Raw genomic sequence first — 25,813 nt, forward strand, 5'->3', positions numbered from 1 at the left:
GTACAGACACCATCATCACTCTGAGCTCTCTAGTAGGCAGTCCTCAGATCTGTCAAAACTCATTCTGAACAGTGATTCTAGGTTGCAAAACAGGCCTTATTTTTGGCGCTGCCTTTAAATCTTTGGTCAGAATTCTCAACAACACGCAGATACTAAAGATTTTCTCTTAAAGGCTACAGAAAGCCCCTGACTGGCGGGAGGACATACTGTAACTGAACATGAGGCACAGGAGTAAAAAGTGAGTTTTGTGTCTGCTGTGAGAGTCCAGGCCTGAGGTGACAGTGATTTGGGGGGTATGATGTTACCAAGAGGAGATCCCAGCAGAAGGGGCCAGTGCTGAGGAATGGAAGGAAGGGTGCAGTTCCCACAGCCTGAGGACGGCAGGAAGGCAGGTGCTAGGGGAGCAGAGAACTAGCAGTCATCGGACTAGAGCACAATGCAAAGACCGCATCCTCAGCATCCTCTCTAGCCATCCCACCCTCGAGCCATCCTCTCTATTGAGCAAAACCAGGGAGCACACTGCAGACAGGACCTACAGAGTGCTTTGGCTGATGCACGGCAGATGGGCTCTTGCAGAAGAAAGGAGGGGGGGAACAAAGAGCCAGTGGAGATGGGAGCTGTGGTGGACATGGGGGCAGTAAGATGGGGAAAGCAGTCCCAGAGGGTGAGTGAGAAGCCCTGTATAACACACACACACAGAAAGGGAGACAGAGACAGAGACAGAGGTAGACAGAGAGACAGATACAGAAAGAAAGACAGAGAAACACATGTTCAACACAAACACAACATGCACACACATGCATCCACATATACAAGCATATGCATGCACAGACACCCACGCAAACACGCACACATGCATACAGAGACATGCTCATGTATAAACACCAGCCCAGACACACACACATATGGGCACCAGCACATATATACACATGCTTGACCATGTGCATATGCACACACAGATTCACATGCACACACGTATGTGCATGCGCAAAGACAAGCACACACATATGTGCATACCCATGCACAAGCACACAAGCACACACATGTGCCCACATACACATATATGCTTGCACATACATATGCACACACATATGCACACACATATATGTACATACCCTCAAACAAGCACACATACATGTATATACAGACAAGCACACACATATATTCACACATACATGCACATATGTACATACACTCATACAAGCACACTTACACACACACATTCTCATGTTTAAACAAGATCTACAATTACAAAAAAAAAAAAAAACCCAAGGATTGTGGGGTTTTGCTCCCATTGCTGCCCATAATCATCCCAACAAAGGATCAGCCTCTTGCTGTTCTTTGATAAACATAGTAAGAGTGGGTGGCTCAGGAGGACCCATGTGAAGGAAAGAACAGAAACTTGTCTGCTTTCCTAATCTACCATTCTTTATGTCATGCCTCCAGGCATCAGGTAGCACAAGAATGCAGTATCAGGCTATAGATGAGGGTAAGGATGCTGAGGACAGGCGTGAACATGCAGCCTGAGGACCTGTCTTCATCTGAAATTTGACATTTTCATTCATGATGGGTTTTTCCCCATTAACTCTGATATATTTAAATGCTGCATTAAGACATCATTTAGCTATAGTGAGCTTTCTGGTGTTCCTTTAGATTATGCACCCAAACACCCTAGCTCTTTTTCAGTGTGTCTCTGGCTTCCTACCTTCACGAGATTCAATTCTTCAAGAACTTTGTCTATTTTGCTTGCCCCAAGTGCAGCGGGCTGTGAAGAACCAGCAGTTATGCAGTATTGCAACTCTGCTTTAGTCTGCTGTGTCTGGTTCAGTCATGAAGACATCTGTAGAATTGCACCCTCCTCCAGGTAGTTAAGTCTTTAACTGACGGAGTCTCTCTTTCAAGCCCAGGCACTGTAATCTTCCCTAGATCTGCTATTCAATAGGCATCTCTAGGAATTACTCGCTGAAAATGCAAGGTTTGTAGATGCTCAAGTGGGCAAGGAAATAATGTAGAAGGTGAAGAGCTTTGACTGGGTCTAATGTGGGTCCTGTGGAGCCAGCAACTCTCTTCCTAATTATTAGAAGGTTTTTCCTGAGTCTGAAGTTTTATGTCTATAAAATAAAAAATGATTTCCTGCTTGGATTAAAAAAAATCATCATTTAAAATGAGATTCCCATCAGAAAAAGAAAGCCAGAAAGAGAGACCCAACATCTCCAAAGTCATGAATCAGATAACCAGTCATTTTCTGTCTACAGTGCTGGGAGCAGATGTACTGTTAAATAAATTATTTTATAGATTATTCCTCTTGCCTTCCCAAGAAGGGGATTTATCAGTTTCAGGGCACAGCAACCATCCATTCCCAGACCACTGCTGCTTTTTCCACTTCCCTTCTTGACTTAGAAGAAGGAGGGAAATGGCGCTGTGAATCTTCCTGTCTCCCCCAGCTCCACTCCCTTGGGCTGCTTCAGGGCAGATGTGAGTCTCCAACAGGCCTGTAAAGACAGAGCTAACACTTGGTTGTGCTCATTGCTGTAGAGACTGAGGATTGTGTTCTGCTTTGAGAGTAATTGGACATGACCAATTACTTGCAAAGATCACTTTCTAGAAGGGCCAATTTCCTCTTAGGGTGACTGCCTATGTATAATTTACTTGTTCAACTATCAAATGCTGCGTCAGCCCCTCACAGTCACATAGGAATGACTTGGAGACTCATTCAGATTGGGTGTCCTCAATGCAGAGCAATGTTCTAAGAGGCCGGCCAGGCCTGGGGGAATGTTTTCCTAATCCCTCTGGGGTTGGTGATAGATCTCCTAGAAGACTCTTCTCCAAGTGTCACAGCCAGGTCCCAGGGTGGGAACGCCATTCTGGCACCTTTTAACAGAAGGCTTGTAAGAAAGGCAGGTGCTGGCCTCATGGCCTCTGGTGACATCATTGGCTCTCCAGGCAGTGGATCAGGATAGGATGTCTCCATGTCCATTGAGAAGCAGCCACTGAGTTGGAAGGAAAAAATGGTACTACAGAATGAAACACTCAGAACTCCTCACCTCAGTTAATGGTTCCCATGTTGATTGTGGATACTGTTTGCTCTAGAGTGGACGAATGAAGTAGTTTAAGTTAGCTGGGGGCCTAGGATGGGTGGTATTGGCCTCCAGGACATTGTGTCCCTCAGAGGTTTTGAGTATCCCACCACAGTGACCTTCAAAGGGTATTTTTTCCTTTATTACATGTTTTTATAGCAGAACAATGTGAGTCCCCAGGTGGTTTAGCAATCAACATACCATTTATTACTCTACAAGGCCTTTCTGAGGGTCTCTTGTGAGGGGGGGCATGTGCCAGGAACATACTTCAAATCAGATAGGCTCAGTCCCTTCTCTCACAGAGTCTATACTCAAGTGGGAATGGACAGACTGGAAACAGTAAGCAACAGGCTGAATTCAAGCCATGAACAAATAGAGTGGTGAGATGGAACTGACTGCACTCCATGGTGGGAGGGGCTTCTAGGGGCCTTAGCTGGCTATGGAAGGCTTCTTCAGGGAGGAAACAAGAGTAAGAAAACCCAACAGATGAGGATACGTCCAGGTCCAGGTGAAGAGCATCCCAGACAAGGAACATGAGAGAACTTCCCCTGAGTGAGAAACAACCCAATCTGAAAATGGAAAAGCCATGGTGTTCAGAAGAAGTGCAAGGGGGGGGGGGGGTCGTGTGATGAGCAACATCTGAATCTCAGCACAGCTGGATGGAGGAACTCCCCTAGGATGTGAGCTTTTGCTTGCTTCAGCTGCAGGGGCTGTGACAGGATCTGGTCTTCATTTGAGCCAGGGGTCTCACTGGGCAATCAAGGTTAGCCTGAAATTATGTAGGCCAGCCTGGTCTCAAACTTACCAATTTACAATCCTTCAGTCTCTGGAGTGCTTGCATTACAGGTGTGTGCTGCCACCTCTGGCTACACTGATGTTTTAATCTGTCACTCAGGCTGTAATGTGAGAGGGAGGAGACTGAAGCAGGGCTAAGGATAGGAAAGTCTCTTTGGCGGCTGCGGCTGTCCAAGGGCGTGGCCGGTATCCTGATCTTGGTAGTGGAATGAAGGGTGATGGTCAAGGTTTTCGGAGCTAGAGTGGGGTGGAGAGGAGGAAAGAAGGAATAAGATGGCCAGAATGGGAGAGCAATGGTTTCAGGTTCGGAGTCTGAACCAACTGGTAGATGATTTTACCACTGCTGAAAACCAGGGAGCAAGTTTGGAAAGAACTCGAGGCCCAGCTGATGACTCCTAGCTAGTGTCCTTGTGGTCTCACTTGTGTGAGAGACGGAAATGAAAACTGTCAGTTTTATGGAGCTGTAAGGGTTTCTCCAGCCTCCAGGCAAGGTAACACCTTCGATGGGCACAGATGTATTTCCCACCAATGAGCTCAGAGGGGGAGCACTGCCTCCTTATGACTCTCAAACTGGGATTGGTGCTATGCCTAATAATGCTCCTGTTTTTTTAAAAACCCTCAGTAGAGAACACACCTCCCTCCATGTGCTTCCCCGTTATTTGGGGGACACTACAGACTAGATACTATTGCACCATTTTGCACTTGAAACATTATACATGAAATGTGTTACAGCTTGAGGATTTTATCAGATTGTCCAAGGCTACCCAGAGGGTAAGAACAGAGGAGAGATTTTTATCCCAGGCTCTCAGTCCCTAGAAGAAGGAAAACCATAGTGCTGTGACTTTCATGGGCTGCAGGGATATTGTTTCCCATGGCAGCTACTGGAGCTTTAATGGACTAAGGCGGGTACAAAGGCCGTCACAGTTAAAAGTGTCATTTCATAAGCAATTAGTGACACGATCCAGGGCATAACTGTTATGCTCGCTTCAGGAGGGATGGACCCAGTAAGTGAGGTTAGTAGAAGAACCATAGACACATGGCCAAACTCAAAAGGCTGACTTGGGGAGGCCTCAGGGAATAAAGAGTCTGTGCTAAGTTAGACTATAAAGATGGCCGTGCCTCTTTTAAAAGGAATAAAGAGCGGATCAGAGGGCCTCTGTCTCCTCTGTGAACAGCAAACTTAGAGCCATGGCTGGAAGGGCACTGGTGGGAGCACACCAGGGTCCTGTGGGGCTCTGCAGCCCTATGCTGCAGAGAGAGGTAGTTCCACACGATGGCATTCACCAGGGCAGGCGAGATGTGCAGAGAGGGGGTCTGGGCCTGCAGCATCCCATCAGAAGGGACAGCTTCGAGGCACAGGCTTACCTCTCTTTTTAAAGGAACCAAGGAAAGGAGAAGCAGCAGGGAGGGTGGATAGGTGACACAAAACAGTTACCTACACATTTGTTCAACAGAATAACACTTTCTCATTCACAAAACAAGAAATTGAAGTTCTACATCCATCCTTTGGCCAAAACCGGGGTTGATTTTGGCCAAAGGATGGATGTAGAACTTCAATGCTGATCCTGACTCAGACAGCCCCAGAGTTCCGTACCCTCACCTCACATTCCCACCCTGCAGCATCACATCTGTAGATAGCATCTCCCTGTCACCACAAACTAGACAATGTGGGACACAAATGGAGGAATTCTCTTGGCTCCCTGTGATCCCCACCACCATACAAAAGGGCAAGAGAGCCTATTATTCTGGGCACGATTCCCGCAGGCCTATTTGTCCCTCCCTTTCTGTTCTTTCTATAAAATAAGCACTTTCAATCATCATCTGCTGGTTCTAGAAGTCAAAAAAAAAATTCTTCCTTGTTCCGAAAGCAAAGAGATGAAGAAAAACCTTATGAGGAGACATATCAGAGCAATCTTCTTATGTGTACAGTAGCCTTTCGTCAGTCTTCAGAAGGACTATGGGGAACTGTGGGGAACTATGGGGAGCAGAGAGAGAGAAGCAGATGAGACAGGGGCGGAGAGTGCTGAATGCTGGCAAGCACGATATATACATTTCGATATATACATTTCTGAAAATGCCACAGTGAAACTCACTAATAGTTACAATGTATAGACATTAATGACTTTAAGTGTGGGAACCAGACAATCTTTATTACCTATAATAAACTATTGTCTGGAAACACTAAAAGGGAAACTCCAAATGTAAGCCATTCATAAATTATAAACAACTTTTATTATAGTGTAGTGTGAGTGTTTTTTGGTTTAGTTTAGTCTTTTGAGATAGGGTATTGGTTTTGTAGTCCAGGCTGTCCTCAAACTCACTATGTGGTCCATGCTGGCCCTGAAATCACACTGGCCTTCTTCCTTAGGCTCCAGAGTACTTGGGTTACAAGTACGTGTACCCCCATGCCCAACTGGTAATGTACCCCCATGCCCAACTGGTAATGTACCCCCATGCCCAACTGGTAATGTACCCCCATGCCCAACTGGTAATGTACCCCCATGCCCAACTGGTAATGTTATAATTCTTCTATTTTATAATTAGTTGTCAATCTTGTATTGTGCCTTATGTATAAACTAAACTTTATCATAGATATGCACAGACAGCATTATAAGCTTTGGTACTATCTGTGATGTCATACATTCACTGGGGTCTTGAAATGTATTCCTAATGGATAAAGGGAGCACTATATAATCCTTGATACTGTGTAAATGTTATTTGTCTTATTTGTATATTAGTTAAATTATTTGTCCAAGATCACCCAGCATCTCTGGAATTAAAACTCAGAACTTTTGTCTGTAAAGCCTGAGTTTTCTCTAATCTTCAAGTATAGTTATAGCACATAGCCCCATGAAACCCAAGAGGACTCACTGGAGCTGGAGGAGGGCCAGGGCAACAACCTTTCTCTGTGCACTTGTGGATCTGGGGTCAATTTGGACCTTTCTTGGTCTCTTTCTCTTTCCTTCCCTGTTTCTTCTCCAGCTGCCTCACCCCAACTCTGCTCCTTGCTTATGACACTTTATTTTTCCGTCCACAGCAAAACAATTCACATCAAGGTAATTGATGATAAGGCGTATGAGAAAAACAAGAATTACATCATTGAGATGATGGGCCCCCGCATGGTGGATATGAGTGTACAGAAAGGTGTAGTACCCTGTCCTCCAAACTAACAGTAACACTCTGATTCCTTTCTTCCTCTCCCCCACCCATTTCCTCCTCTTTCTCTTGCCTTCTACCTTCCTGTTTCCTCCTCTCTTGCTCTTTTCACTTCACCTCTCTCTGTCCTAACACCTGCCAACATGTCACATGGTATCCATAGAGAGGGCCTCAAGACCCAGTGGTCATCATTCTTGGGTGGCAAAATGAATATGGGTGAGGAGAGAGAGAGAGAGAGAGAGAGAGAGAGAGAGAGAGAGAGAGAGAGAACTCTGAGAGTTTAGTAAGTACCATTCTCCATGATGAAGTATGGAGACAAGGTTTGTTTACAGACAGGAGGGAACAAGCTCTCGTGGGAACAAACTCTCAGCACAGTTGTCCAGATGTAGTTATCCACAGGCTGAGTTTTTCTCTCTGGGGAGGTTGAGAAGCAATATATTTGGATCATAACTTGTACCACTACCCCAAGGAATCCGTAGGAGTCATCTTATCCACCACATCTCAGCAATCAAAGGTTATTTCTCTCCTTGACATTGACTGATCTTTAAAGGTCTCCATCAAAGACCTCCTTGCCTTATTCCAATCCCCCTGTTGAGGAAAGCTGGATGTGGAGGCAGATGGAGCACCAGAGAGAGAATTGTGACCTAAGGGGGCGCTTTCCCTGCAAGCCCAGGAGATGTCTCAGAATGGACAGCACTGGGCTTTCTGTTTGAATGACCTTGTATACCTCTATCCTCCAACAAGATGTCAGGCCACCATTTCTAGAATAAGCTGTGTTCTAGAGGAAGAGCTGCTGGATTAGAGGTCAGTATTCCTTGACCAAACCATCATCATATCTCTCTAAGCCAGGCCTACTTCCATCTCATACAACAGTCCCCTTTGGTAGCAAAACACATTCATGTCTTATACACAGAGAAATTTCTGACCTCCAAATGCTCTTTGTCCACCCAACCAGGTATGAAAAAGAATCCAAAGTAAAACACACACACACACACATACACATGCACACATGCACACTCACACACAGACTCACACAATATACCACACTCAAACACAAACACACATATACATACATGCACACATACATATACACACAATACATACCCACATATACAAACTCACACATATACACACACATACACATGCTTGCACTCACATACACACACTTACACATACACATACACACTCACATATATGTACACACACAGATGCCATACACACACACTAGCTCAACACTACTTGTGTTTTATTGCTAGCAAAATGAAGTGAAGTATGTTTTCAGAGTTTCAGAATGTCAAAAGGAACATCAGAGGATATGAGAATTTTTTTTTTCAAGACGGGGTTTCTCTGTATAGTCCTGGCTGTCCTAGAACTCACTTTGTAGACAAGGTTGTCCTTGAACTCACAGATTTTCCTGCCTCTGCCTCCCTAATGCTAGAATCAAGGAGTGGACCAGCACCCCAGGCTGATCTGGGGATATTTAAACCATCACCTATTCTCTTTTCCCTTGGAGGAAATCCGGATCTCAGAGTCTTCCCAGCCACAAATAAATCTCCTTGAGAAAAACAATTCCAGCTAGTTCTCTAACAGGAGCTGCCAGCCACCACTGGCCCGCAGAAGCCAAGCATGAAAATGCAGCACTTCCTTGCAACCTCTCCACATTACCATGTGACTGAATGAGGCTCAAGTGCATCTTTGGAGTGGATAATTTCTTAAAGATAGACTTGCTTCTATTTGTAACAGACACTCCACTGTGTTGATACCCAGAAAAAGACAGCAATCTCTACAACCTTGTGTTCTGAACCCAGCTTAATCATCATTTAAAAGATCAGCCTTGGAATATAGCATCTCTTTATGACAGGGATGTCAACAGTACAGGAATCCTGTATCACACTGAAGCTAACACTTATTTTGGTCCCCACTCCTGAATATCCCTATGAGATAAAGAATGAGAAAGTTAATAGACCCCCTTCTCCCCTTCTCCCTACCTCCTTTCTCTCCATTCCCTCGCTCTAGTCTCTCTCTCTCTCTTCATAAATACTTTTCCTTTTAAATTTTTCTTAATGAGGTAAAAGAAGGGATTGAAGACTTAGGTTCTGTAGATTAATTGTTCTTTGTGGAAGGGTTTTGAGTCATTCTCAGTGGGCAGGTCATTTACTTGCTATCTAAAGAAATGCTATTGCTACCATGTGACAATGGAACATGCTGCCCAACTTACTTCCTACTAACCATTGGCAGGATCTAAAATGACTCCTCCCCACCATGACTTCAATCTTCCTTCCCACTCCCCTCCTGCCTCTTGGCTCCCACTTGTCCTTGTCTTCCTGGTTACCTTTCCCTCTCGCCTATAAAAACAACTATGACTAAGGAACAAGAGAAGCTAAGAGCATTTTTTTTTTATACGACACAGCAATCCACCATAGTCCTGTCTAAGGCCACCATGGCAGGACAGGGCCTCATATACCAAGAGTGACGGGAATGATTGCTAAAGGCTGTACTCAGGTACACAACAACCTGCCCACCTAGTCGACACTCTCTCTCTTGTTGTCCCTACAGGAAAACCATAAGGGTTAAAATAGTAGATGAGGAGGAGTACGAAAGGCAAGAGAATTTCTTCATTGCCCTTGGTGAACCGAAATGGATGGAACGTGGAATATCAGGTGTGAGACTCTTTAAAAATCAAAACAACAGCCAAGAAAGGGAAAAGGGAAAAAGAAAGCAAGAAAATTTAAACAAACAAGAAAACAATTTTTAAAAAGGAAGAAAATGTGACTATTTTTGCCCCTTCCTTTTGTTCCCTTTTCCTTCTGTTGACAGAAATTGTTCTTTTCCCTCTTGTATTCTCGCTCTCACCCTGTTTCGGTGTCATCTCTGCCTTCTTAGCCATAGATAATTTCCATATTCCTCCTTTTCCATATTCTGGGCAGTACTACAGCCTCAACTCCTTGTTGCTCTAATGAGTTATTTCTGTACTATGCTATAATTATCCAGTTACCCAATTGTTACTGTCCCCTATACTTCCCCATATCCTCTGTCCCCATACTATAGCCTGTCAATGTGAAAACTCCTTGGTGGGTGGGGAGGAGAAGAAAAAGAAAAGAATGTGATGTGTTGCATGTTTGTGTCCCCTTTCTTGCCACCCTTTACTCTAGCTTGGACTGACAGTGGGGGAGGGGTCTTGGAGGAAGGGTGGGGCCCATGTTGCCATAATGCTTTGATCATTTTCTGCTGCATTTCTCAATGTCTATTGAATGCTTGGCAAGCTATTCACTTGCAGAATGGCCCACGGGCCTCTCTGCTCTTCCCAGAGGTAAGTGCATTATCTGGTTATTTCCCAGTTGGGTAGGCCATGACATGGGGAGGTATACCATTTGGCAATGGTCTCTGAGAGCTCTTTGGGAGATAAATGACTTCTGAAGTAACACTGCAATCAGGAATCTCAAACTCTACACCCTCTCTTACCATCTCATCCACTCCATCTTACCTTTCTTCATAGTCTAAAGCAAGGTCTCTCATGTAGGCTGCCTTGAGATAATGAAAACAGAAAATTGAAAATCTGTAAGAGAGAATAAGGTCTTTTTTTTTAGGTTCAACTGTTCCCTGAACAATAGGCTCCAGAAAAGAACATGATGCTTATCACTGAGAGACTAGAGACAGCCAGCTTTTACAGCTCATGGATGCCTGCCTTTGCTTGACATCTCGAGTGAAGATGTTGCTCAGAACTCAAGACACTTCTCACCTCTGATGAAAGAAGAAGATCCTCTCCTTGTTATTTTTTTCAGAGCAGCCAGAGGCTTATTTTTAAGGGACTGACACTGGATTGTTGCAACCAGGGAAAACAGAAAAGAAACTTTCTTCATTTAACGAAAATTACCAGTAATTTAAAGAAAATTACTCTTTGAAAGTGTTGGAGGAAAAGATATGGGAATGCAAAATCACTTGTTCATCTATAGGGTGACCGTTCTTCAGTGACCATATTCAGCAATAGGGAGCTACAACAACAGATCTAAGAGAGAGAGGTCAATAGAGATACTCTTAAAGCTCTCTCGCAGCTCCTCAAATGATAGCCAGTTATCATGGTCCACTGAAACTGTCTGCAGAACTCCACAGTTTTATGGCAGCACTAGTTTGGACACATCTGACATTGAAGGGGAAAAGTCAGTCTTCTGTTGCCCCCTGGGTAAGGCATTCCCACCAACCTGACCACTGGACAACGCCAGAAGAAAGAGAAGCTCATCTCCTTGCCTCTCACACTGTACTCCAGCCTATCTTCCAGATAGTGTTTTCCAGAATATTCTCAGAAATTGTTTCAGTGCCTGATCTACCGCATTTCCATCACATCCCCCTTGTGAATCTCTATGATCTGCTGGAAACAAAAGATACCCAAGGCCCACGTAAGACAGTCTCGCCAAAGGGAAGATGAAAGCAGCTCATTGGATGGTACAAGCATCTGGAAAGAAGGCGGTGGCTCCAGATAGGAGGAGGTGACTAGAAGCCGGACTATGCCTTTATTTTACTATTAAAATGCAATATTTTCTCCCCTTGAATTTCCTAACAAACAGTAGTACAGGAAATATCCTAAGATAAGCCTTGTGTTCCTTAGAAGACCTGGCAGAATGCAAGCGCCTGTGTCTGCTCCCTGTTTGAGGTTACCCTTTAACAAAGAAGATTCCAGGAAAATCTCAGGAAATCTAGTCCTGGGAGGGATGGGGAGGGAAGGAGACAGGATTTCAGAAAACTGTTTGTGTGGTATGCCCCCAGATCATCCCAGAGACCAAGGTGCCAAGATGGAAGTTTTCTGTGAAGAATGTATGGCTTTTCCAGCCACATGACCTGTGGTCTAGGCCCTAGACTAGAGCATTATTTTTCAGTTTCTTCAGTTCTTCCCTGATATTGGCACTAGACCATGAGGTGAAAGGTTATAAAACCCAATTGTCTAGATCCAGAGTCAAATGAAAATCCACTCCGATTTTCAGGATGCCCTACTGTTTTCAGAGTGAGAGACAGTACAGTGGAAATTGCTTTTCATTATCACTGCTGTCTAGGAGAGGCTCAGGCATTCAGGCTAGCATCATCCCTGCATGGTCAAAATGACAATTGAATTTTTTAAAAAGGACTGCACTTGAAGTAGGAGACTCTATTCTGAGCAAACACAACAGCCTTCAGATGTGATATTAAAAGTTCTGCATGATCTGCGGTAGAGGGAAAAAAAAGAGAGGCTGAGAGAAAATAAGATTGCCCTGGCATGGAGTTAAACCTCAGTGTGTAAATGTGAACTTCTCTTAGCAAGGATGAGCACTGCATTCTCAGGGCTATCGGGTCAGTGCCTGGCCAGAGGAAGCCTACTCTGTGAAAGGAGGAGCTATCCAGTAGTGGGGCCTATTTATTTCTCTTCTTTCCACATCCAGGGACACACCTTGTCAAGTGCCCCCAAAAGATTATTGAGAGATCTTCTTTCCTTGTTGTCTCTAGAGTACCAGAGCAGGGATAAATAATTCCCACATGACCCTGAGAATCGATACATGGGAAATCAAGGAGAAGACCCTGGCAGTAGTCAGTCACTCAAAGTTGACCTACTTGGATCTCACAGATGCACCCATACCTCCTTAGTTAAACCTCAGATTCCTGAAGACAAGAAGCAGAAAATGTCTGGCTTTCCTGGGTACATTGATGTGTTTGGATCTTCACTTGAGCCTAAGAGTCTGAAGTGCTCTTCCTGCAGACCTATAGAAGGAGCAGAATGAACTACTGCCACCTTTGCTGTCTTTGAGACTATCCACTGGCCAACTAACTACCTTCACAGTCTAAATAGAAACAAATAAAACAATTGACTGTTGCTCAGTATATTTTGAGTCTGCACATATCTTTAGCGGCTATGAATGTACAATAGTCTACGTATATGGAGGGTCTCAGGCACATGTTACATAGTAACCTTGAGGTTACTAGAAGAGAATTTAGCAATATCCCCACATATACACACAGACTCTTCTTCCTTCGGTCTCTATCAGGAGTATATATAGCAAGATGTTGCCAAACCTGACATGCCAAGGAGTGAGGAGTGTACACATACAATCAAGATGAAAATGTGCTGTGAAAAGTCACGAGAATTTCTTTTTAACTGGCGGATTTTGAAGTCTAAGAGTTTAGCATAAGCAAATCTCTTATTTCATGTAATAAGTCTCTCAATCATGGGAAGAACCTATCAGGTTTCCTTAGAGACAAGAGAGTTTAGCACAAGCAAAAATAAGCTAGAGACATCCTGTGTTGTTTATGTTTTTGTTTCCTGTTCTCGTGTGAGTCTTGATCTGACAGTCCCTCTGTTCTACAGTATCTGAAATTCAAAGTTCACCTACCATTTTGAACAAAAAGACTATCAACTTCCAAGATAGTAAACAGCAAGACTTTATTAAACATTACTAAGGACAAGACAGGTGCTACAAAGTAGGGGGGTCCATGTTTCTGAACCCAAAGATATTACAAATCATTTAGGGACAACAGTCTGAAGAATGCATCTGTTCCTTATATCATTCTTTTAGGGAAGAAAACAAAAGTCCAGCCATAATGGTAGCTAAGATACCATTTGTGACTGTGAAAACCTTATGGGTGGTAGGAGGCAGAGCATGATCGACTGTAAGGCTAGGGCTGAGAATCATAGATGTGAACACTGTTGCACTCTTGCATATTTCTATCTGGAGTTCACAGTCAAGCCCTATGCTTCACTTGCTATCAACAAGCCACCTACTCTTGACAGGATTGTAAAATGCACACCGTGTTCATGATAACTGGTCCTCACTCCTTTTCAGACTGAGTCACGGTGGTCACCTTAGCATCTCTTTTTATCCACTTGGCCCTCCCATCCTCATGCCTCCATCCTTAACACTCATGTCTTCAGGGAAGGTGTGGGGATAACTTTCTTATAGCTGTTCAGCTGCTGTTCCAGCTTCTCACACCTCTTGCTGCTGCTGTTGCTGTGCATGTTTAAACGCTGCACATGCTCAAATGCTGCTGTCTGCATGTGTTCTTGAGCTCTCACCTACTAAACTACAGCCTTCCTTATGCTGTCAGGAGCCACAAAGCCTGGGGACACTTTCAAGATGGGGCCTTAATGTTCTTTATTTTTCTTTCTCCCTCTTCTCTGGTATCCATTTGCAAACAGCGCTCCTGTTATCTCCAGGTAAGAGGTCTTTCCCCTCTTTTCTATTCTTGCCAATGCTATTACTTGGTTTAAGATCAATATCCATTACTTTACTTAATAGGAACCACAGGGTCAAGATAACCTGACAGATTCTCCTGATGACTGAGAGACCCCTTACATAACTGTGTAATTGTGGGGAAGTAGATAACTCCTTGAGCATCATTTTCATCAGCGAATGTGGGGAAACTCATAGTCATTAAAAGAAAACCTTCCAAGAGGACAGTAGGTCATAGACTTCCCTGCATCTCAATTCATCTGCATCTTATAATTGGGGCAGTTAGGGTAAAAGTTAGGACCAGAATCTCTAACAGGATTGGCATAGAACTCAAAAGGAAAAGACTGACCCCAGACACCCAGGGAGAAACAACCAGTAGTTTACCTAGAACATGAAAGGGGAGTTTGTTTAAAAATATGCAGAGACTTTCATTGATCCTAAAGATCTTCTAATTCATCATAGATGAGACCTAAATTGCTAGATTTAGATCCATTCATCATTTATCCTTTAAGTTACATATTCTCCAATCAGTAAAGCTATGTGAGAGAACAGGGTTCTGGATAAGAAAGACATTTATAGACTTTATTTTAGAGAGACGCTCATTCAGAATTTAGATCCTGTGTAGGGCATACACATGCTCCAAGAGTATGCTGGCATGAGTGGGAGCCCTTCACAATTAGCATCCAATCTCATGACCAAAAAAAGAAAGCAGCCCTCTGTGTCTGGCAGCACAGTGCCCATGCAGATGGAATGGGCTCCACAAGACAGTTCCAAGATGTTTTAAAAGAGTGTCTTACATTTCATCTGTTCTTTAAACATGCGTGTGTGCGCACGTGCGCGCGCGCACACACACACACACACACACACACAAGGCCAAACCAAGAACAAACATCTTACAGAGTGCACTGGTATTCTAGGTTACCTACAGGCCACTCCTTGGGCTTAGGGAGAAGCAATAGATGTAGCAAGATCAATTGCATCCTTGAAGCTTTATGCAAAAGGTACACATAGTTAATGTTTTCCTTTTGTGAAACTGATGCTATAACCCCTTTGCCTTGTTTATCTTTATGCCAGCAGGATGAGGGCTAGCTCCAGCTCTGTGCTCTGCACTCTTCTCCCAGGATCCTGTTCTTTCTTTCTCTGTCCTCATACTACCCCACACAAATATATTCAAGCTCCTTTGTTCTAGCTCTCACCTTTATTCCCTAACACACATATCTGGATTTGGTTTAAGTTTCATTATACCTTTACCATGCTTTCAAATGCCTGTAGAAATATAAAATGCAGAAGGGATGCCATGTGCCTTTCAGTCTGTAGATCTCTGATTGAGGAGTCCTTCATTAAGCTTCATAGCTACCAGACAACTCAGGCTTTGATTTTGATCTTCCCGAGAGAACAGACCAACATTGTTGACAGTGCCTGGTGCTGAAAGAGAGTAAATGTGCTTACCCTGGACTAGACCATCAAGTTCAGGGACCTTAAAGTGGGAGACTTAGCCACACCTCTGCTTCTCTGAGGGGATGTCTTCAGAGCACTCACAGTCCATCCTTGTCTAGTCTGGGATGCTCTTTGTTCTTCCAATATTTGTCCAATCTTCCATATTATTTATATTCTGCCCCCCCTTGCCTCTTTCCTTTTCCATTCCTAGAACTGAGAGTTTGTTTAGTCAGCCTGAATATAAAGATCTCCTCTCCTTTGTTCTCACTGAAAGTTCTGAGGAGTGTTCAAAATCATCTTTTGTCTTTTATGTTTGAGACTTGAAGAACTTAACTTAATTTGAACTTAAAGTAATGACCATGATACAAAAATTAGAAACACTTCCTCACACATGTGTAAGGCATTGTTACACTTGCAAGATACCAATCCGGAGTTTATAGAAAGGTGTGTGTGAGAGAGTCAGCTAACAGATATAAACATTGCTTCTGTGGGGCTCTGGGTGACTTAATCATAGAGGATTGGCTGTTTGTCAAAGAGATTTTTGCAGGAGGCTAGATACAAAAAGTGGCTGTCACCACAGGGGTGGACAGGTCAGCAGGTAAATCAATAATATGCCAGATGGATATAGTGCTAGATTGATAGCTAGACAAGAGGTTAGACAGGTACATTTATGTGTCACTGGGGAGCTCATTATATTGGTATAAACTTCTCATGGCACATGTTAAGTATGACACGAGGGAACTGGGCAGGGAGGGGCAGAATGACACTGTCACTGCTGAGACAAGCAGTATGTATGATGCCAGCACCAGAGAGAAGAAAAGGCCACCCATTCTTTAAGGAGTTTTTCTGTCTTCTCTAAAGGCTTCTCCCTGGAATGCTTTGCAGTTCCATTTCTAGGGCTGCTGTCCTTACAAATACCCCCATCACCTTCAGACTCCCAGATTTACCTTCAGAATGAACTCACCAGAGACCCATATTAAAGTAAGTGAGGTGAGGCTGCTAGGAGATATCATCCTGCTTGGAAGTATGAAAACGAACGGAGAATAAGTGAAAGGTGGGTGACCCACTGTAGACAAGACATATAGACCGCCTCCCTAAGGCATGGAGAGCATTGTGGAAGAGGGCAGGAAGAATGCAAGAGCCAGAGGACAAGAAGAATGTCTAGAGAATGCCATCTCATGGACACTGTACAGCCATTCTGATCACAATGCAACTGTACCCATCTACAATGAGCCCGCACAAGAATGACTAACAGCAACCACGGAAGGGAAAAGGAAGTCAAAAGGACCCTCTCAACCTGCAACCCTAGAGACTACGGTAGGTTCTGGGAACTAGGGAGTCATTGCCACCAGTTGAGTAAACCACTAGGGAGCCCACAATTCTCCAGTGGATAGTTCCAAACCAACCATTATGCAGACAGCCCAAGTGACAGGGTCTCAAAATATAACTAAAATGTGTGAATGTGATGAAGGTGTGTAAGGTTGAGAGATTATTGGCAGGGGTGATAGGGGAGGAAGGAAGGGGTCCATATCAATTACAATACGTTACACACGTGTGAGGCACAAGTCTAACAACAAGCCCTAGATCCTCAACAAACCCCAGAGCTAGGCTGGTGCAGCACCACGGACAGCTCCCAGATGGTGGCACAAATCGCCTTCTCATTGGTTGTTGATAACACTGAATCCAACAAGCTCAGACACTGGATCCTGCCTGCACCACTACCAACTGCCCTCTTCCAAGGAAAAAGTCTTCATATAAATAAGTCTCTATTTAGTAACACCTATCCGTGGTTCATACTCTTTCCCTGAGTTGCTTCACTGCAGCCTCAAGAATCCAAACTTCTCTGCCCCTCGCTTCACTGATTCCTGCCTGGGCTACAGAAAAAAAATTTCCTTGGCCTTGAACCCATTTTGTCCTTGGGATTATCCGAGGACTAGAGGATTCCTGTGGGAGGTTTACTGTGTGGAATGAAAGCAATTAAAGAGCTGAATAAAAGAACTAATTGCATGTGAGAATGTAGACTTGGATTGGGGGGATGCTTAAATGAGCTCTGAAAGAAACAGGCTGCCAAGAGCGATTTTCTAATCAAAGGGGAATAAAAAGATCCAATCTCTATTTCACTCTAATCCAGAAAACATGTCTTCATGGTGAAGTGGCTGTAGATTGGACTCGCCAGCTGAAGTGGAAAGACTGTTTAACTGTTCAGCGTGAGAAGGGACCCTTGGTCCATGATGCAAGAGACTGAGTGACTCAGAGAAAGCTTATGAAGAAAATAAAGGAAGAACTTTGTTTTATTCTTGTTTTGAATAAGTTTTATTATCGTTGTTGCTCCAGAAGAAATGCCCCTGCTTTGTATAGAAATCCTGGGGGATTTGTCATCGGAACGCCGTGCAGTTCCTTGGGATATTGTTCAAGTTTCTCACTGTGTGGATGTCATTCCCTGTATGAAATGGAGCTATCTCTACAAGTGTTCTCCTTTCTCTTTCATAGATGGAACAGTGACAGCTGTGTTAAGCAGATGCTAACGGGAACCAGTAGGCAGGGCCATTGGATCTATGTATCTCCCAGCACTCTTACATGGAGCAGTAGACAACCACACCCAGCAATTCAAAAAAGGTTAAAGATCAAGAGATTTGGCCCTTCCCAGCTCTGCAACCAAACTGCTTGGAGGCTTCACTTGGTATCATTCACTAGGAATTTTTGGGGTCAGATTGCTTACCCAGGATATAAAACAAAAAGATAAATGCTTATCTGGAGCCTATTCATGGTCTGATCACGGAGTATTGAACACTTAATAGAAAGAGATCTTAGAAATACCCAGTCTAAGAGCCGGAGAGATCGCCCAGTGGTTAGGAAGTACCCAGCCCCGTCCCTGTGGGCTGCTTGCTTTGCACTCACTGCGTGTGTCTCTGAGCTATAAAGTTCTGGGAGATGAAAAATGTGCTAAAACTAGTCTGATGTTTCTTTTGTTGCAGAGGTGACAGACAGGAAGCTGACTGTGGAGGAAGAGGAGGCCAAGAGAATAGCAGAGATGGGAAAGCCAATATTGGGTGAACACCCCAAACTAGAGGTCATCATTGAAGAGTCCTATGAGTTCAAGGTCAGACCATCAGTGAGGTCTAATGAAATGACAGCTTACTGAGGTGGGGGACAGGAGTATAACTGGGCATTTCCTGGCCACTGAGACAGCTTTCCTTGAGGCCTTGTTCTGATTTCACTACTAAGAATGTGAATAGAAACTGAACAAATCACGTATTCACCCCCAAGTATCCATTTCCCCATTTATAACATCTAACAAGTAGTCCTGCTTATTTGTATACTAGGAGTACTAGGAATAGGGAAACATGATATAGAATATGAAATAAGTAGAGAAGGAAGCCCTTAGGTGTGTTACCACAACTGTTTAAGTGCATGTTTTAAGATACCAAAACTGACTGCTCCAGGGCAAGGCCTATTGACATCTTATTCTATAGTGACATTTCAAGCCAAGTGTGGTGGTGCACAGGCCCTTAATCCCAGGCACGTGTGAGGCTGAAGCAGGTGAACCTCTGTAAGGTCAAGGTCAGCCTGGTCTAATTGAAGAATTCCACCACAGCCAGAATTCCATAATAGAGAGACCTTGTCTCAAAAAGACTACAAAACCCTCTATAGTTACATTTCTATGAGCACCTATTGTGAGAATTCAACACACACACACACACACACACACACACACAAGATGGAACTAGGGGTTTATCCTAGAAGACACCATCCAAAGCCATCTCATGGAAAATGTTTAGAACCTGGGCAATTTAGGGATCTTTCATTCCTTTGTAACACAGGATGCCTTGTTGGTTCTGAGAACTCTAACTTTATCATGCAAAGTTTTACTCTCCATGACAGAGTACAGTGGATAAGCTGATCAAGAAGACAAACCTGGCATTGGTTGTGGGGACCCATTCCTGGAGGGACCAGTTCATGGAAGCCATCACTGTTAGTGCAGGTAAGAGGGTCCTAAAAATAGCCTTGCTAGGAGCAAGACAATCCCCAAGAAAGAAGATCATGCCCAGCTTAGTGGCTTATCACTTCCCAGAAGAGTCTACAGTAGGTTTTCCTGGCTCTGGTCCTACACGTTTACCTATCTCACTGAGCGTTTACCTATCTCACTGAGCGGCTAAAAGAGGTAGTTACATCTGTCTTCCGATCCTGATTCTTCTCTGTGAATTAGTGCAAGTATCCTCTCTGTCTTCAATGTTCTTGACCCTAAAGAGAACGACTGTTACCTTTCTCAGAAAGGCAAGTACAAAATAAGTACAGAGGAAACTCAAGTTCCCACCATTTTTTATCTTCTCCTGGGTTTGCCTTCCTTTTCTGTAAAATTGAAAATAATTCTGCCTTACAGAATTGGAGTCAAGAGTTAATAAAACGTTTTGCATTGACCCCCTTGACCAATCTCCACCCAGGATGGTCCCTTTGACATTTACAGGAGGACCTGTATCCAGCCCAGGCAGAAGGCCCAGATGCAGATGTGTTGGAATGAGGATGGACAGGGTCTCCCAGCCTCCCCTGCATTGTCTCTCAGCAACACTATAGTTCTCTCGAACTGACAAGCACTACTGGCCTTGTCTTTTTCCATGAGGCTCTGTTGTCATAGCAACCCACAGGGTCACATCCCTAAGGCCCCAGAGCCAGAGTAAACTCACAGCCAGGAAGAGAGGCTCACTGCTGCTGCTGCTGCTGCTGCTGCTGCCCTGCTTTCTCATCCATTCGGCTGTGTCCCCTCTGATGACCTGACTGTGCCCCTCAAGAGACAACAAAAGGAATGTAGGCCACACAGTCTGCCCCCCTTCACAAAGGAAGGAACTGAAGCTCAGAAACTGTAGGTAAAGTGCCCCAGGCTAAGATTTCTTTCATTCAAAATTAGAATTAGAATCCAGATTCCTGACTGCTGCTCCTTCCGAACTAAGGCACATTTTCTCCTGGGCCACTGGAGGGGCTCATGCATCCACATTTCCTAACGAGGATGCTCATAGACCATGGGATATCTGCGGGGTGGTACTAAGTCTCTGGTCTACCTCCATGATCTGAATGACAGCCATCTGCCTGGGGATGAATAATGACAGAATTATGATTGCTATTGCTGTAGATAGGTTAGGAAATACAGGAGGAGTCCCACCCGCATCCAGGGAAGAATGAGTGACCACTCAGCCAATTTTGTTCTCTTTGCCTGGATCAAATGCAGCCTGTCCCTGCCCCCCTCTGCCCCTCCTCTGCCCTCCTCCTCTCCTGTTTTCCCACCCTGCCTCTTAATCCTATTCTCTATTCTTTTTCTTTATCCCACAGCTTGTTCGCCTTCTTACATGTTCACTTAGTGCCCTGCATTTAAACCAATCAGTGGCCACATGACCAGTTTGTTTCCCATTTCCCAGCTGTTTATGTGGGGCCCACCCTGTTCTCACCTTCTGTCCAGGGAGAGCTGAGTCCCCATTCTGGCCTAGGACGCCTGTGATGTGAGTCGACTTCACAGTTTCATGAATGGAGATCTGACCTCCCTTCTCTTTCTTGGGCCTGTTTATCTTGTCTCCAGCAGGGGATGAGGATGAGGATGAGGCTGGAGAGGAGAGGCTGCCATCCTGCTTTGACTATGTTATGCACTTCCTGACGGTCTTCTGGAAGGTGCTTTTTGCCTGTGTGCCCCCCACAGAGTACTGCCACGGCTGGGCCTGCTTCGTGGTCTCCATCCTCATTATTGGCATGCTCACGGCCATCATCGGGGACCTGGCCTCTCACTTCGGCTGCACCATTGGGCTCAAGGATTCGGTCACAGCTGTTGTTTTTGTGGCATTCGGCACCTCTGTACCAGGTGAGAGTGAGGAGTGCTTAAGTTTGCAGCGAGGATGCCCTCTTGTTCAAATGACTCCCCTAAACTCTGCCTAATCTCAGATGTGAAATAGCAGGCCATGCGGGTCCCAAATAATTCACATGTTCAATCCCTGCCCTGCTCATCAAAACCTTCCTAGACAGGGGAAACTGAGGTCTATGGAGGATATGGTACCTGACCAAGTAAGTGGCCCAGTTTCTTAGCCTTCGTGTTATATTAATAAGATACAGGCAATGTAATTAAGTAGATATAATAATGCCCTTCCATTTGCCTATGGTCTATGAAAATTTAAAGATTAAGCCTGCTTACAGATGTCCCTACAGAGATACCCACAATCCTTCTTGGCCTCCCCTGCTCCTGTGGTCACCTATGAGGTCAAAGTGTCTCCTATCAGAACTGGCATGAGAACCTTAGTGGGATTTGTCCTTTTGTGTGAGGAATTATATGCTCTCTATCTTCTTCTAAGTATCCAAAGGCAAATTGCAGTAACCATTCATGAATTCATTTAGTAGACCAATGTTGACTGAACTCGTGTGATGATGATACCATGTTGTGCTGGCTGCAGATCTATTATGTGAGTCAAGGCAGACATGTTTCCTCCTCAGCCCTCAGTAAAAATCTAGCAAAGGAGACTAGACCCAACTAATTATAAATCATCTTAATAATTTCTATGAAGTATAGGTGTCAAACAGGAAACCTTGAGTTAAACTGAGACAGGGTAGGTCCTATAGAAACCATGCCTGAATAACAAATACTAAGTACCAGGTACAAGATGACTGTATTAGGCCAGGCTCCCTACTTAACTCAATCTGGGTCCCTATGGCAACTAACCTTTGACCTTTTGCTAGCCTCAAGTATTCATACTAAATCTCACCAGGTAAAGGTCTACAGGGTGAATCTGGGGCATCCTTCACTGTAGCAAAGAATCATGCCCTTCCAGAGGTCAATTCCAACTATTAATTTCTTCAGTGTATATGACTATGACAGAAATCCCAAGAGAAAAACACAAAGACGGAAGGACCCATTTTATTCACAGTTTGGTGTGCCAGCACAACATGTCAAGGAAGACTAGATATGATGGAGAAAAGCAATCCACATCTTGCTTGACAAAAAACAAAGAATGTGGTAAAAAGCCCAAGCTATTATCCTCAAGAAATGTTCCCCAGTGTGATGCCTGCCCCAACTAGGTCCCTCTTGCCTTTCAATGCCTCCTAATAATGCCATCGAATTATGACTTCATTGGTAAATGTGTCCATTCCTTGACTCATAGCCCTTAGGATCTAATAGTCTCTGAAAACTTCATCACAGACACACCCATAGGTGCCATTCGACCAATCCCCATCTAACGAAGTTGATACTCAAAATGAATCATCACACTATATCCACGGCACATTTCAGGAGATCCTCCTTCTAAAAGCCTAGCTTAGACCAGGGGTTGGAGAAATGCTTTCCATATTATTGATGTCAGAAGTTTGGATATTATAGAGTGAATCTGCTGGTAAGGAACCAAAGGGTTCCAGGAGCTTTGCAGGTGAGATGCCCTGTGCTTACTGTTCTTTGGACTTTGATGTGCCTCAACTATCAGAGGGAAAGGGGCAGATGTGGGGGGAAAAGACATGTGGGGAAAATAATTGAGGATATATAAGAACCAACCTGAAAAAATATAGTTAAGATAGAGTAAGATGCTTTCTCTGGGAGATACAGGAAATTTGGCAACAGTGAGATGTCAGGATATACTGCGTAGGGAGATAGTTTTAGGTATTTCTAAGGCCTCAAAATTGGTCCAGAAAGCCCCTGACAACACTGGGGCTTTCAGAAGAATATGCTATGATCCGTGTCCCTGATTGCATGGCTCTTGAGGAAGCGTGTCTGCTGTGAGAGGATGTTATGAAAAGGATTCTTCCAGGGGATTTTAGAGTCAAGTCTTTAGCTAACTTAAGTGACCTTGTGTAGATGCCTTAGCCCTTATTTTCCTGAGCACATGCTCACTGTTGGGGTTACGTGAGTACATGGCCCACATGACATCCTTTCATCTACTCGAGCTGCTTCCCAGGATGTGAAAGTTCCTTGGGTAGATGTTATGAAATGACCAAGTCTTCTTTGCTAAAAACAGAGTCAATGGGGAATGATATGCCTGCTAGGTAAATATTGGGGTGGAAATAGCTCGTAGGAAGCTTCAGATACCTACAGATGAGGAATAGGGAACCCTGACCCACAATTGGATACACTCAAGGCTACACAGCTCATGAGTGGCAGAGCTGGAAGTAGTCTCTTCCCATGCTGCCAAGCTGCCTCTAAAGGATGCTCAGATGGCCCTGCCCATCCCAGCCTCCCACAGCTCCCATTTGTCTCTGTCCTTTTCCAGATACATTTGCCAGCAAAGCTGCTGCCCTGCAGGATGTGTATGCAGATGCTTCCATTGGCAACGTCACCGGCAGTAATGCCGTCAATGTCTTCCTGGGGATTGGTTTGGCCTGGTCCGTGGCCGCCATCTACTGGGCCATGCAGGGACAGGAGTTCCATGTCTCCGCTGGCACTCTGGCCTTCTCGGTCACTCTTTTCACCATCTTTGCATTTGTCTGCCTCAGTGTACTCTTGTACCGTCGGCGGCCCCACCTGGGCGGGGAGCTCGGAGGTCCTCGTGGCTGCAAGCTTGCCACAACGTGGCTTTTTGTAAGCCTGTGGCTCCTCTACATACTATTTGCCACGCTGGAGGCCTACTGCTACATCAAGGGGTTCTGAACCACCAGAACAAGACCTCCACTGGGCAGGCCTAGGACTTCTCCTGAGAGAAGGGCACTTCCTTGCCAACCTTCCCAGGTTGAGCACGCCTGGAGAAGAAGCATCAGGACCCGAGCCCCAGGACCTTCACCTGACCCAGGCCCTGGCACTTCACAGAAAGGGCAAAACGTAACCAATCCAATGGAATGGAGAAGACACCCACTGTCCAAAGTATTTAACTAAAAACAAGCCAACAACAGCCACAAATCCACCTCTCCCCATCCTGCCACTCACACCTCTGAGCCTCCCCTTCTGTCCCACCATCTGACTATTCCTTTGACTCTAGTTCCCCAAGGGGCAGGATCTGCCCTGTCTCCAGCAAGATGCTCAAGGCTCCCTCACTCAGCTGTCAAGGTGTGAGAAGGAGCTGTCTAGGCAATGGCGGCCTTGGGGTGCTTTTTCATCTGCCGGTCATTGTGATCATTTGCATTCTCCTACCAGGCTCCACGTATTGTCTTGTCTCCTCTTCCTGAAGTTAGTGACAAAGGACCCTGAAGGAATTCCAAGTCTAAGTGACAGACACCCTCCTGCTCTCATCAGGCCACTGCCAAGCCTTGGCTCCAACTCAGGGTGAGGAGGAGCCTTCATTCCGCGTGCATTGACATCAGCCCCAAACCACAGAGGATTCACCCTCTTCTTGGTGGGAGCCATTCTACGTCTCTGCGTTGCGTGTCAGTACCTGTGTGTGTGTGCCCTCCCACGGAGAGACTTCCAGAGCGTTCCAGGCTGACCAAGTGCACCCGGGGAAACACAGGGAATACCTCTCCAATGTTTCTGAGTTTGTGTCTGAGGTGGGAGAGAAGAGGATCTTCAACTGGGGACATCTCTAAGGGAGTGGGTCTCTAAGGGTCTCTTAAAGTGTCAGTACTTGGAGGCACGGCAGCGTCACCACCCCTCCCTGGCTGATGTGACACACTCAGAGGGCTGGGGAGGTGGCTTGAAGTGATGTGAGAATTTGGAGGCTTGTAAGAGAACAGGGGCATCCTTCCCCCTTTCCTGGCCTTCAGGCTACTTTTGAAAGCATGTTCATTAAGGTAGGAACTGGAATCCTTCATTTCCCCCCGTGTTCCTGCTTGTTTTTAAACCTCATAAAGCCCTCTCTTCCCAGACTCTGGGGTATTTCTTATACCCTGCCCCAAGGAATCCAAGTCATCACATTGCCAAGGAGTCCAGGCTTCTAGAAAATAAGAACTGACACGCTGGCACCCCACCTCCCAGACCTTTTCCCAATGTGTTTTGAAAAGACCTGGCTTTAACACACACACACACACAAACACACACACACACACACACACACACACACACACACACACACTACAAAACTGCCCACGGGTCTTGAGGCTTTCTGCATTGACATAAATACATTTTCTAAGAGAGAAAAACAAAATTAAAACAACACCTGTTTAATTTTAAACAGATTTTTTTTAAAGAAAATAAAAAATAAAACAGTGCTCGTGTCCTAAGCTGTGTTGACAGTTGCCGGTGGGAATGTTGGGTTGGTTTTAAAAAATAATTAT

The 25,813-nt window shown here is 44.8% G+C and overlaps 1 protein-coding gene across 1 annotated transcript in view; it reads left to right on the forward strand.

Moving 5' to 3' along the window:
• Positions 1 to 25,716, forward strand: part of Slc8a3 (solute carrier family 8 member A3) — a 135,314-nt gene extending 109,598 nt beyond the window's left edge. Inside the window, exons 4-8 of the mRNA XM_052185537.1 lie at positions 9,585 to 9,688; positions 18,631 to 18,755; positions 19,538 to 19,637; positions 21,222 to 21,497; positions 23,881 to 25,716. Coding sequence (XP_052041497.1) covers positions 9,585 to 9,688; positions 18,631 to 18,755; positions 19,538 to 19,637; positions 21,222 to 21,497; positions 23,881 to 24,257 — 982 coding nt within the window. The 3' untranslated portion in view covers positions 24,258 to 25,716. The remainder of the gene's footprint in view (positions 1 to 9,584; positions 9,689 to 18,630; positions 18,756 to 19,537; positions 19,638 to 21,221; positions 21,498 to 23,880) is intronic.
• The last annotated feature ends 97 nt before the right edge of the window (positions 25,717 to 25,813 follow it).

Source organism: Apodemus sylvaticus, chromosome 6 (assembly GCF_947179515.1).
Source record: "Apodemus sylvaticus chromosome 6, mApoSyl1.1, whole genome shotgun sequence".
Lineage (NCBI taxonomy): Eukaryota > Metazoa > Chordata > Mammalia > Rodentia > Muridae > Apodemus > Apodemus sylvaticus.